General features: G+C 35.0%; 2 protein-coding genes across 4 annotated transcripts; both read left to right on the forward strand.

The window, feature by feature from the left end:
• The first annotated feature begins 85 nt into the window (after positions 1 to 85).
• LOC149618627 (uncharacterized) lies at positions 86 to 7,023 on the forward strand. Of its 3 annotated transcripts, XR_016375329.1 has the most exons (5): positions 86 to 350; positions 4,027 to 4,219; positions 5,067 to 5,256; positions 5,340 to 5,728; positions 6,416 to 7,023. XR_016375329.1 is itself a non-coding variant. In XM_089854859.1 (3 exons), the coding sequence occupies exons 1-3, from the start codon at positions 234 to 236 to the stop codon at positions 5,195 to 5,197; spliced, it is 441 nt and encodes a 146-aa protein (XP_089710985.1). In that variant the 5' UTR covers positions 86 to 233; the 3' UTR covers positions 5,198 to 5,329. The 3 variants fall into 3 exon arrangements, 2 of the variants coding, with proteins under 2 accessions (XP_089710985.1, XP_089710986.1); XM_089854859.1 differs by lacking the exons at positions 5,340 to 5,728; positions 6,416 to 7,023 and having other exon boundaries at positions 5,067 to 5,329; XM_089854860.1 differs by lacking the exons at positions 5,340 to 5,728; positions 6,416 to 7,023 and having other exon boundaries at positions 4,027 to 4,200; positions 5,067 to 5,329.
• A 2,288-nt stretch (positions 7,024 to 9,311) lies between these two features.
• Positions 9,312 to 12,296, forward strand: LOC149618628 (uncharacterized). Its single transcript, XM_089854861.1, has 7 exons — positions 9,312 to 9,806; positions 10,696 to 10,766; positions 10,880 to 10,951; positions 11,020 to 11,046; positions 11,117 to 11,194; positions 11,979 to 12,032; positions 12,112 to 12,296. The coding sequence occupies exons 1-7, from the start codon at positions 9,743 to 9,745 to the stop codon at positions 12,163 to 12,165; spliced, it is 420 nt and encodes a 139-aa protein (XP_089710987.1). The 5' UTR covers positions 9,312 to 9,742; the 3' UTR covers positions 12,166 to 12,296.
• Positions 12,297 to 12,654: the final 358 nt, after the last annotated feature.

Here is a 12,654-nt window from a genome sequence, read left to right on the forward strand (position 1 = left end):
GGCTATTTTACCACGAATCTCGTTCAAGTTCAAAAGGCACATTTTGAGAGACTGATATAAAAAAATCTTCTCGAGAGCCGTTTGGCCCCGATTTCCTTCATAAATATCGTTGCCTCTCATCGACTCACATCGTAACTCAACGAGGGTTTAACAAACCATTTAAGATTCATCGTCCTTTACTTTCGCTTGACGTGAAGTTGCGTTCGAACACAATAACAATAACAACATAAGACATGGCTGCTGGTAAAATAAGCAAAGTATTTTTGGTCGGTTTGTTGGTCTTGTGTTTGACCGCTGTCCTAACATCCGCTGAGGAATCAGAAAGCTGGTGGTCCAAGTTTAAGTCTCAGGTAAGATTATGATTGGTGTTTTATTTATTTTTAATTTTTGGTTTTTTTGTGTGTGAATGTGTTGGGGTACCGAGAGGGTAGTCACTCAGGGTGATTGAGGTATTGATTAAGTTACATCTTAACAGTCATATCCTGGACTGTGCTGAAATGATTTCACGTTATGCGTAATTGCATGGTGTACAGGGTATCTAATAGTGATAAGCCCCTCGTGTTGTACACACCTTGTTAGTGTAATGTGATTGCTTGAATATTGGTATTGGTCTTAGGGGCCAGTTACTTAGAGTTATCGGTGTACAAGCTGTACCTTTGATTGTACTAAAGAAATTAGTGTAATCTTGGAATTTCTAAATTATTACACGACTGTAATCAATGTATATATATGAAATCAGAGAGTGGTTAGCCCCTCAGATTTTTTGTGCAATCATTACATAATGAAAAAAATCAAGAAATCGTTTCCAAAAACTTGTTTAACCCTTTTTTAACAAAAATATGTCTAGAAAGATTTGCAAATTCGTCCTTCCTAGTTTTTGAAATATTTATTAATATAAATATTAGTGTAAATTAAGGTGAATCGCTTCTTTCACATTTTACATTAATTAAACTATCTTTAAAATTTACACCCTTCTAAATAACCCGAAATACATCATCAATAAGTCACGGGTAAGGGGGTCGTGGACTAGGACGCGCACCCGAATAACCCTGTTACCCATTCCGTCTTAAAAAAGTCTATCTATCCCTGATCAAACAAAATAAAATCCAAAATATAAATAAATTATCTATTTTAAAAGTGGAACGATTGAATTTGAAAGAAAAAAGTTCAATAGCGGAAGCTGTACAGGAACCCACAAATTGAATCAATTTTTTTTTTACGAAGTGTTTTTCATATATTCTTGGTTTTAATCCGGTTTTAGAACGCGTTTGATTTATATATATATATACTTTATATGTCGAGGTAAACGGGATATTTTTAGTGAAGGAATCCAATGGAGGTTTAATTATATTATTTTGGAGTTCAGTTATGTTCGATATTTTTGGGTTGAAATTAATTTTTTAGTATTATTTGAAAATATTGCCTTATTTACCATTTTAAAGTGAAATATTCTGAAACTACGGTTATATATTATAGAGGTTATAGTTCGTTAGCATCGTGATACGTTTCAAAATATGCGCGACAGTCACTTTCGTAATTAAAGTGATAGTAGGCCTAGTATATATATGGACTAGAGATGTGAGTCGGTAATTTACCGTCCGTAAATTAAAAATTACGGTAATTTTTGTAATTTCAAAATTTTAATCGGTAATTTACCCGGTAAATTACCATTTTTAAAAATTAAGGTAATTTCACATCTCTAATATGGACTAGGAGAATTGATATCATTTACACAAGGAGAACAGGCTACACAAAATTTTAACACTCAAGGGCGGGGCTTTTAGTACAGTCGAAGGTACATAGCGGTTGTCTCCTCGATATAAAACTACCATAACTTAAGCAATTCTAATTGAAATCAACTATCCCTTTAAATCATTGAAAGTGAAAAACTTCAATTATTTGTATCTCCAATTTGTTAATACGGTTCAGGAAACTATGTTTTTACACGCACGACAGAAATATGTTAAAATTAACAATGCCTATTGCGCAATATTTCATTGCATGTTCGACTCATTGCGAGCTAAAATCCATTTAAGTAAAGGTATTATATTCCTTTCATTTGTTCAGAAAGAATCTACAACCAAAACTACACGGTGTCAAAGCACCTGCGTTGGATTATTAGTTCTGAGAATTAACAATACTGGTTTTGGTTGAAAAACTAGTTAATTACCATTTGACGTGATATTATTTTTTTCTGTCATTCCCAGAAATATATATTTCACAATGTATATTGTAGGAAACCTTATACTTTCTCATAATCAAATTAAAATATTAATCCGTTTAAGCAAAAGTACAGAGCAACAAAGATATTTTTGGAAAACGTACAACGGGAAAACTCTATCAGGGAGTCTTGGCAGAAGTAAGATAAGACCAGAAGTACTGAGCTAACCAAATTCTTCACTCGGCGAAAGTGAATATTCTTGATAACACAAGAACGGTTGGCCCACTAGTAGCGGTTTCTGAATTTTCCCTCCAAAACGTGAGACGCTCGTGGCGGTAGACGGCCGAACTAGATTCCAGCACCCGAGTCTGTGTTTCGCGGCTTTAGGTTGAGGGGAAGGGGGTAGGAAATGTTTTTGGAACTCGACCAATTTTTTTCTCTCTAGTTTTAGCGCGTGGGAAGCGGCATAAAATCCACAAATTTGTTCACTAGTGCCAGGATCTACTATCAATGCTAGAGCCCTTCACTTCTAGTCTCATCTCACTTCTGGTCTTGGTGAGATAAAAAAAATGAGTCATTCAGTCGCATTAATAAATTTGAAATACCGTTGCTTTTCTAATAAAAATCACGTGACTCGCTCTCTCAAGTAATGCGCCGGAGGAGATGGGCGTAATAGACTGGTATTCAGCATGTCTTGTTTAATAACGCTCCCCCTATATAGTCTCCCTGCACATACAGACGCGTGCACTGAACTTTAATTGTGTCGGAGCTTGTACACTTAAACCCATTGCAGTATTTTTAAAAACATTTTAATCAAAATCTAGGAATTGTGATGAAACTGGCTTGTAAAAAAACTTATATTTACAAGTATCTCTAACGCGACACAGCAATTATCACAGATATTTTTAACCTGATGAACTCAAAGTCTCGATTACTTCCTAATCTAGTTTGATAGCAACCATCATTTGTGACCCACTAATCTAAAGTCAAGTTTCAAAATATCTTGAAAAATAAGACGATTATTCCACTTAACGATAGTATTAAGAGATTTAATGGAAAACCTGATATGTATATTTGAGAAAGTTGTTGTTTCGTTCTTTATGCACAGTAAAAAATTGTTAATTTCCGTATTTGACCACACTGTATGGTTGATATCAGTAAGACTGGAGGAAATGTTCGTTTAAACTGGTTTGTTTCAGTTCTTCCCAACGGTGGAACGGAGTTGAACCCCTAGTCATTAAGCATGTAAAGAACGTTCTATTCTAAAACCGTAACATTTTACCTCTATGAATAATCCCTAACAACTAACATAAGCGCAAAATCGTCTTTAAGTATCCATCATTAGGTCTTTGGTGGAATGTCTACTGCCTAAGATGATTCGGGCTCCAAAAACTACAAGAGATATTTTTATTTCTCTAAGCCACTGTCGACTTAAGAGAGACGAATATAAGGGGGTGGAATTTTCAGTTTAGGGTGTCGCTGACATTTTCTCCTACTAACTCCAACCTGTGATTTCTACACGGATCGCGCTATATCCTATTCAGATAGAGAAACTTAATGGTGGATAATAAATTCATGCCTCTAATTAAGCAATGTTTTATTGAATTTGGAAATTTTTAAATTAAGAAATATCATACAGGGCCCAAAAAGGTTATATTGTTCAGGATATTTCTGGGTTTACAGCTATCTGTTCTATGTCCAAACAAAACAGTAAAGGGAATGGAAGATAGGTTTCTTTCTAAACTGTGTTTATTATTTTTACGTAATGATCTTTACATACCGAAAGTTTTAACATTTTACTTGCATGTAAAATAATTTTTCGTTGAAGTATTAAGTCTAACAACTGAATTTTTCATTAATTTTAGGCCAAGAAATTCGGCGAGAAAGCTAAAGATGGTTTTGAAGACATGGGCAAGGATGTGAAATCCGGTTTGAAAGTTGCTGGTGAGAAGTTATCAGATTTTGGTAAAACTGTATCTGGTTCGGCGTCGAAAGGTTTCGAAAAGGCGAAAGAAGGATCGAAGGATGCGTTCGAAAAGGTTAAAGATGTAGTTCAAGGTTAAAAACAATCTTCTAGAACTTTACATTTATAGTATTTAACCTTTGTCTGATTTTAACACGTGTACAATATATTTTGTCAAATTGTAAAATTGTAGTGTTTTGTGATCTAATGTTTATTGCAGTATTTTTTTAATATACTAATAAAGTTCGTGATTTTCTGTGAAGTTTTGTGTATAAGCAGGAATTTAATTACTTAAAAAAGCGGTAATGAATAACCCAGAAACTGTGTCATTTTGTGAAACTAATTTGTGCGCATAAAAATTGTCAACAGCTTTCAATAGTGACGTAGCTTCTTCGTAACGCTGTTCCACATAATCTTTGGTTCGATCTCAAAATTTATTTTTAATTTTTATAAGTTTTCACTAAAAGGCTGCTTTTGTCCTTCCCCCAGCTTGGAGGAGGAACGTTTGGTTGGGGGCCAGAATACATTTCATGGTTGGGAGACCCTTTCGGTGGAAACAAAGTCACTTGTAAATTAAAGTTCTTGTTGCTATAGACAGGTGGGACCTAAATCTTATGCCCAACCAAAAACCGGGGTACAGTTGGTAAATTTTAAGTTCACGCATGGAGAGGTGCCTCTCGTGTCAGCGCTATAGAGTTTACACTCCAGAATCAAAGTGTCCTCCTCCAAGCTTCCACTCTTTCTTTTGGAGAGCCAAGAGATTGTACAGTTCAGTTCGAATCAGTACTTGAGTAACTTGGCTCACAGATGGCTTAACAACCGCTGCCCTGAAGAGGAAGATGAGAGAGGGGGAAATAATTTTTTCTAGCCCCTTTAGTGAAAACCCTCTATTTGTTCAAAATCGTTTTTATTATTTCATTGTTTTGCGCGTGTTTTTTCTAGGGCTTAGTGAGTATTTCGGTTTTCAAAAGATGAACCCTTACCTCCGAGATAGAGAGCCCCTGGAAAGATTCTCAAGAACCTTTAAAACGGATCCATCTGAAAAATTGATTCATCTTCAACCAGTCTTTTAATTATTCAAATAATTATGATTAGGCCAAAATAAAAAATATATGGATACCGGTTAATGAAAGTAAATGTTTTTACAATACTCATTTTTAGACATCGTTAAAAGCTGATTAAAAAATAATCTTTATTTTAAAAAATGTTTTGTAGTACATCATTTTCTAAGTCGCCGTTGAACCAGCAAGTGGTGTATTAATTTGATTCGGTTTGATCGTAATTAAGTTTCGGAATAGACGTCTTCGAAATATATTAACGTCAAATCAAGGTTGTTGTGATTAGGTTTAAGGATTAATTGTTAAAATGGTTAATTAAGTGCGTGAAAGGACTGCTGAAAATGTAATTGCAATGAGATTTGCCAAAGTCGTGTCTCCAGTTATCTCTTATTAGTTTTATAAACTGGTGTAATGTCACGGATTGGTGTTTAGTTAATTTATGCTGTAGTTAATCTTGAAAGATCTACAGATCAAAACTGTAGTTCGGGAAGTTTAATATTTCGTCGTTGGAATTTGGAGGATAACGCGCCTGGTGTCGTGGTGTTGGTGAGTACTGCTCAAATTTAACTCAAATTTTACGCGCGATATTTAGCAAGGCAAGCGATTTTACACGGAAATGCAGTTAGGCCTATTTTAAATAAATTCGAAATAGTAGCCAATCACTGACGGTCTTGTGGTGGCGCATTTACGTTGAGAGCGCTATGATGCGCACGTGCTAAATAAAGCCGCGAAAACAGTACCTCACTTTTTGGGGTGGTTTCTATTTGCCTCAAATGACACTTTATGCACCTTTTAGATCCTCTGCAGGCCCATACTCAGGACCAGAAATAAGCACAGGACACTGGACATTGTCCAATAAAATTTTAGAATGTCCAATAATTTTGTTAAAAACTAAGGGACAGTTTGACCAATAAATTTGATAGCTTGACTATGGAGATGCGATACTATTTATGTAAACTCCAGTGGACATGTCCTATAAATTTTTTAGTCAAACAGGGGTCACTGGACACATGTCCTATAAGAATTTTTTTCTTATTTCCGGCCCTGCCCATACTCCTCAAATATTGAAGTCGACTCAAAACCAATAGACTATTTTATAGTTTTGAAGCAAACCGAGAGATGGCGCTAGTGCGGGTAGTAGATTTACTATGTTAAAAACTTAAATATAGCTTCAAAGAGGTATGGATATTAACGCCACAAGCAATAACACCATTATTTATTTATTTATCAAAGGAAATTCCTACGATTATTCAAGAAAATGTTCCTTAATCTAAACCGGAGACGTTTCCATTATGATTAAAACCAAAGAAGCAATGAAAAGCGGGTAAAATTAATCACAGGAAATTATTCTCGCCTTTTAATCTTATTACGAAATACTGCTGGAAGTACTTCCTTTTTGACAATAATTTAAATTTTATGGATCCGCCGAAATTCAAACATCCTGTGATAACAATTAGCGACCAATTTCAAACCGTTAATAAATTATTCTCGCCTAGAGTTTATTACTTTTAGCATAAGTTTATAAGATATTTTTCATAAGTATGACATTTTCTATTCTTCGTAATGTTAGAGACTTACACCTCGAGCTAGTTCTAGAACGACAAGCGAGAATTAAATGACTGCATTCGGTGTTAATTTTGCAGGACTTCCATTTAATCCTATTTAGTCTGTACTAAGCCTTTGACAGCGCCTCACCAGACGTCGCTTTACCCTGAATCTATGACCTACTTCAATCACTTCATGACAAGCTCCAATTTGTAAGCTGTGACAAACTTATGGAACATATCTTATGAACTTATGCTTTTAGTAATTTTCTTATGGTGGAAAGTATAGGACGTAAATCTGACTTCAAACCTGTCATTATTCTTCAATTTTTATATTAAACAATTTGAATCGCAAGGTTTTTGATGTAATTTCATAGTTAAGCTTTTTTTTTTCTTACGAACCAATCGCATTGGGTTCTAATAATACTAGACGACCAATCAGAATCAATTTTCCGGGTGTCCTGGGTGCTTTAGAATGCTCTAAAAGAGACAATAAAGCCTCGTTGAATCAACAACAAAGACGTCAAATCAAAATTCACAGTAAAAATAAATTTGTTTTGGACGCCCTATTTAAATTACATAATAGGTCCATCCATGGACACAGCTGTGTGTATCGACGTATTGAGACGACTTCTATTTTATAGAAGTTATTCATACTTTTAGAATTGTCCGTCAAAATTCTAACGTTAAGCCTTGTACAATTAAAGATCTGCGCATGGACGAACCAATACTGAAGGACGGATGGCAGCCCATAGAGCCCCATACTAAGCGACAAAACAACCAATGTTAAGCTTACTTCCCCCTTTTCAGCCCCAAAATGGAGGGGGGTTATGAAAAATAGTGAGTCAAATCCCGGAGAAAGCTAGCGCCATCTAGACAAAATAAGACGTTAACTGCTTCAAAAAAAAATCAATAAAAAAAAGATTTTTGAAATTTTGCCGTAACTTTGCAATCACAAATTTTTAAATTGCATGAAATTAAAGGTATGTTCTTATTATACTCTATACGTTTAATCATAACAATTAAAAGGCTATTCAATGTATTTTTAATTAATACAACTTCTATTTAAAATCGGCATTGATTTTATTCTAAATTTTTAATCCTCCAATCTCATTTTGTCCAAGGCTTAAAGAAAATGGGCAGGAAAAAAATTTGTGTTTACAAGCTTTGCAACAGCGATTCGCGATACGCTGATAAGGTTTATATGAAAGGACTCCAAAGGAGTTAAATTTTTCCCATTTCAGTTTTTGAAATTTGGAACCAGCCTGAATCCGTTGAACAATGATTACTGACTTTTTTGTCACGTGCCTAATGTCGTTACCCCGGTTTTTCAGAACACTGATTCCCCCATATGCCCCCCCACTCTCCGGTTTGCTACTATCTGCCGCTAGAAGGCGAATTAACAAGTCTTTTTCAACTTTCTCCCGCTGCCATTCGTCCTTCAGTATTGTTTCGTCCATGATCTGCGCACCAAAAATATTAAGCCTAATAATATAATTGAAATGACTGGTAATATAAAGTTAGTTTATGGTGTAAGTCGGTAATTTACGAAGGGGGTGTAAGTCGGTAATTTACGAAGGGTGTATTACCGACTCAAATCTATAGACAGTGCGCATTAAAGGTGCTAGAAAAATTTCCTTCCCCTGTAATTAACTTTAACTGTGCTTCAGGGTTGACAGTAATTTGTTATTAGAGCTTCTTCTGCATACAGGTTTGGAACTGAATCTAATAGAACTACAAACTTTCCAGTCTGTTGAAGATAACATAACGGTTGAATTGTACTTACAAATGACTTTCAACACTAATCTGCACACTATCTATAATCGTTCTTAAGTAAATGAATTCTAAGGGTTTAAAAACAAGGGTGTAATTACGATTAGGTAATATTTAAATCTACACGAGCATTAGCGTAACTCTTAGATAATCCCGTCTCATAATATTTAGCATCACAGAACACTACGTAGTTATGGAAAAGGAATTAGCCCAGTTTCCGAAAAAATACTCGATCCATTTTAGCTCATATATTAACCCATTCTTCAAATATTCGCATATCAATTGTACAAGCCATCAGTTTGTGTCAAGAAACGTTGGCGCCATTAACGGCGTGAACATTATTAGTGTGACCCTTCTTTCTGTGTTAAAGCCGACAGTTGAAGAAATAAGAACAATCCACGGTTAATGTGAGATGTTATCGTGACGCCCAAAAAAAAACTAGTGTGCACCCTATAAATGTACCAACTCTCCCGTTCGCAAATCGAATTGGTAGTGATTGTTAGGGTCAGAATTTTGTATACATAACTAGAAGCAACACTAACACACTTGTTGCAGAGTTTCTAGCAGCCTCCGAAGCATCTTTCATTTCTTACTTACGCATCTTGTTTTTCGTGTTCCTCGAGGAATACATGCAGACTGACAGCCGAACAAATTATAATCTACTTTGTTTATACATTCACACATGTAGATAATAATGAAACAATTTACAATTCTGCCTCAAACACTATAGTTTTTAACGACTTCACTTCAAATAATTGACCTAAAAATAATAGACATAGTTTTCGTATATGAATTTTGTGTTTATCATGGTTTAGTTAGTTTTTTATAACCAGCCAGGCCAATTTTATAAATCAATTTTCTAGCTCAGGGCCGGGTTCCATTTATAACTAATACATCAAAACTCGGCTACTTGTTTCAAAATAGCTAGCTCTTCATTGGAAATTGGGTGTCGGATATAATACAAAGGGGTAGATTTAAACCAAACAGGTTTGGACGTCTATGGCAATTACGTGAAAAAAAAAAGAAAATAATAATCTTTGACGAGTTTTACCACGTGATATCCTGCGGGCGTAGGTGTAAGGGTATACAACACAACCTAGAAACAATTACAGTCGTGATTGGTCTTTGCAAAAATCCCCCAGGCGTTCATATAAACGAGGCAACAACTCCGTAGAGATTTATTACAAACCTGAATTCTAACCAGAGACGTTACTCTTAAATTTTGTTGTCGAAATTTTTAACTATGGGCAAATACGTTGGGATCGTTACCGTATTTCTTACGGTCGCTTGTGTATTGGCACTTATTGGTAAGTTAAATTTATTAGCGATTGATAAACAAGTATTTTTTAAGTTAGAAACTGTCAAAGAGTTATGATTTAAAGGCCGGGTTCGAACAAAAAGGGGCTTAACGAATTAACAATGGAACGATCGTACCGATTTTTGAGCAAAAGTTGGAATGGTTCTAGCTTAATGAAAGTCGTGCATGGTGCGTTCTAGCCAGATAACTGAAGATAAAAATTTGGAATCATTTAAGAAAATCATTTTATTCCGAATTTTTGCATTCCTCTGAAAGGGAAATCTTTATTGTTCATCTTCAGTTCGCCAAAACCACATTGCATGGCTTTCAGTTTTGCTAGAACTAACTCCTCAACTGTTGCACCAGCGGGGATCCAAAAATATGAACTTTCGCTCAATTGTCAGTCTCGGTGCTCGGTTTTCAATTCGCTAGAACCCTTTGCGATGTTTAAATTGGAATTAAAATCGATATTTCTATGAGAAAAACTTTTAGATTAGTTTCTATGGCAACCGATTCGAATTTTAATAGAAATTCTCTCGTCTGATTTCCATCTCTATTTACACCCACGTTTAGTATTAAAATTCCTTTCAAGGCTTCCATCCTTTTGGTAATGCAGTCATTTATGTAAAAACCCGTTTTCGGTTAACAGAGAAAGACCAAAGGTAAAGATGTAACAAATAATGAATTAGGAACAGATTTCTGGGCCCGCGGACCCCAACTTGGGCTATGACTTGAAAAGAAAAATTTAGTTGCAAAATATTAGTTGATTTTTAAAATTAATTTGAAAGTTCCTTCCAATATCGCTAATAATTAAATAAATTTTTTATTATTTTATTTTTCGCCAAAAATTATTTATAAAAGTTTTGAAATTAAATTGCTAACTTAATTAATCGTAATAGATGCTCAAGCTACCGAAGCACCAGCTGTTGTGAGAAAAATCGGTTGCATGAGAAGTAATATCCCATCCGCAGTAAGTTTCAAAATTTACTATATTGTTTGAGCGACAAATGTCTATGGAAAAACCGCTTTTTAAATGGAAATTTTGGTGACTTCCATGATGTTTAAAGAGTACTTATTCTTCAGTTGAACACCAAAGTTGAGGATTGTTGCAAGAAGCAAGAAAATGGTTGCCGCAAATTAGGACACTTCAGAACCGTAAATTTATATTTAATAATTTAACGAGTCGATATAATTAAAATTAATTAATTTTAATTTGATTTTAGGCCTTCTTTTGCGCTATTAAAGCTAACGTAAGTTTTAATACATTCAAATGAATGAAGCTTGTCTTCAGTACAAATAGCATGACTTCTCTGTTGACAGCCCGCTAGCACTGGTACAAATGACTTTGAAACTATTCGTACTACCTGCACAAATGACCCTAAAAACAAGAACAGCAATGTAAGACCATTGTTAATTTTTGGGGCAAAGTTAAATATGTCATTAGGCACTTTTCAAAAGTTTGGGGGGGGGGGTAAAATAGTGTTTGGTATTTGAGAACCTTGCGCTCCAGAATGTCTATTCAAAGACGTTATATTTAGCTTCGAAGAAAAAAATCTGTGATGGACTGGTGACTTGTTCCGTCAAGCAGACGATGCTGCTCCCCCCCTCTTGAAAAGAGTCAATTTTTCCACGTTTTAATTTTATTTTAAGTTTTTATCGGTTAGAAATAATTATTATTATCAAAGTTAGCCTATTGAGCTATCTCTGAAGCCTAATTGTGACGTCACCCATGCTTTAGATAGTTTTCACACATGGAGAATTCATACCATTTACGCCAGGAGGCCGGGCTACCTGGAGGACAAAAACCCGTCTGCTTTTGTCCTCCAGGCAGCCTGGCCTCCTGGTGTAAATGGTATGAATCCTCCATGTGTGAAAACTATCTATTTGCCCATATAACTAACGCGATACCAAACATGGCCGCCCCGCCCACTGTCAAAGCTAAGCTTGTGACGTTTTATCTAGGCACTACGTCACAACTGAGAGCACTCTATTGACGCTACTCGGTCTTTAGATATTCTAGCTCACAGTAACCAGTGTCCGACTTATGGAACATATCTTATAAACTTATGCTATGCCGTCAAGAGAATTTTACAGTTTATCAAACTAAAAAAAAATTTGAAAAATGTTTTTTATCGTAAGTTAAGTGCAAATTCTAACAAAACTATATTTCAAAATATTTCAGAAGGATCTTCAAGCCTACAAAATCAGGGATTGTATTTTTGACTCCATGGAAAGGGTAGGTTTTATCGGAATTTTATTTGAATTTGAAAATAAGATATTAAACTAAACGCGTTATCTACTTCGTTTACTTTTAGACTTGCACTGTAAGAAAAGCCGCCGTATCTGGCCGAAGATCGTCCGGGCGTTAATTATAATTGGAATTTCTTATATCCACTTATTTTAGTATTAATACGCAACCATTTTTTAGCAAAATGAATGCTTTGACATTTAATTGTCGCCTTTTTTAACTAATAAATATTCGAGAAAAAAAACTTACAAATCTTCGTTTTTTATTTATTTTTAAGTCACGAACAATGATAAACCTTTTTATTATTTTTTCAAACAAACTCAGCCCTAAAATTATTTATTTATTGATAAATCCATAAAAACTACAAATATATCCAAGGTTTTCACATTTGTCTCAGTTAAAAATAGCTCTAAAACGGTATAGTTCGCGAAAACTTATTTCTTGTTCAAATTCTAATACGCCAGTATGGACGCTGTTGATTCTGAAGGCGTAGACCTTTTGACGCAACCTATGCCAACTCTCAGACAGTTAAGTCTTATGAAAACCTCAACCCTAATTTGGAATTCAAACGATGTCATATCGAGATTAGGTAATCTTCAACCATGGTGTG

Source organism: Phalangium opilio, unplaced genomic scaffold (genome assembly GCF_054372755.1).
Source record: "Phalangium opilio isolate 3A_F unplaced genomic scaffold, DU_Popi_V2 ptg000209l_1, whole genome shotgun sequence".
Lineage (NCBI taxonomy): Eukaryota > Metazoa > Arthropoda > Arachnida > Opiliones > Phalangiidae > Phalangium > Phalangium opilio.

Excerpts from the sequence above, each read along its gene's own strand:
- LOC149618627 (XM_089854859.1), top strand. The coding sequence starts at position 234 with ATGGCTGCTGGTAAAATAAGCAAAGTATTTTTGGTCGGTTTGTTGGTC. Across the intron at positions 351-4,026 it reads GGTCCAAGTTTAAGTCTCAG|GCCAAGAAATTCGGCGAGAA; the intron begins GTAAGATTATGA and ends CATTAATTTTAG. Across the intron at positions 4,220-5,066 it reads GGTTAAAGATGTAGTTCAAG|GGCTTAGTGAGTATTTCGGT; the intron begins GTTAAAAACAAT and ends TGTTTTTTCTAG.
- LOC149618628 (XM_089854861.1), top strand. The coding sequence starts at position 9,743 with ATGGGCAAATACGTTGGGATCGTTACCGTATTTCTTACGGTCGCTTGT. Across the intron at positions 10,952-11,019 it reads AATTAGGACACTTCAGAACC|GCCTTCTTTTGCGCTATTAA; the intron begins GTAAATTTATAT and ends ATTTGATTTTAG. Across the intron at positions 11,195-11,978 it reads CTAAAAACAAGAACAGCAAT|AAGGATCTTCAAGCCTACAA; the intron begins GTAAGACCATTG and ends AAAATATTTCAG.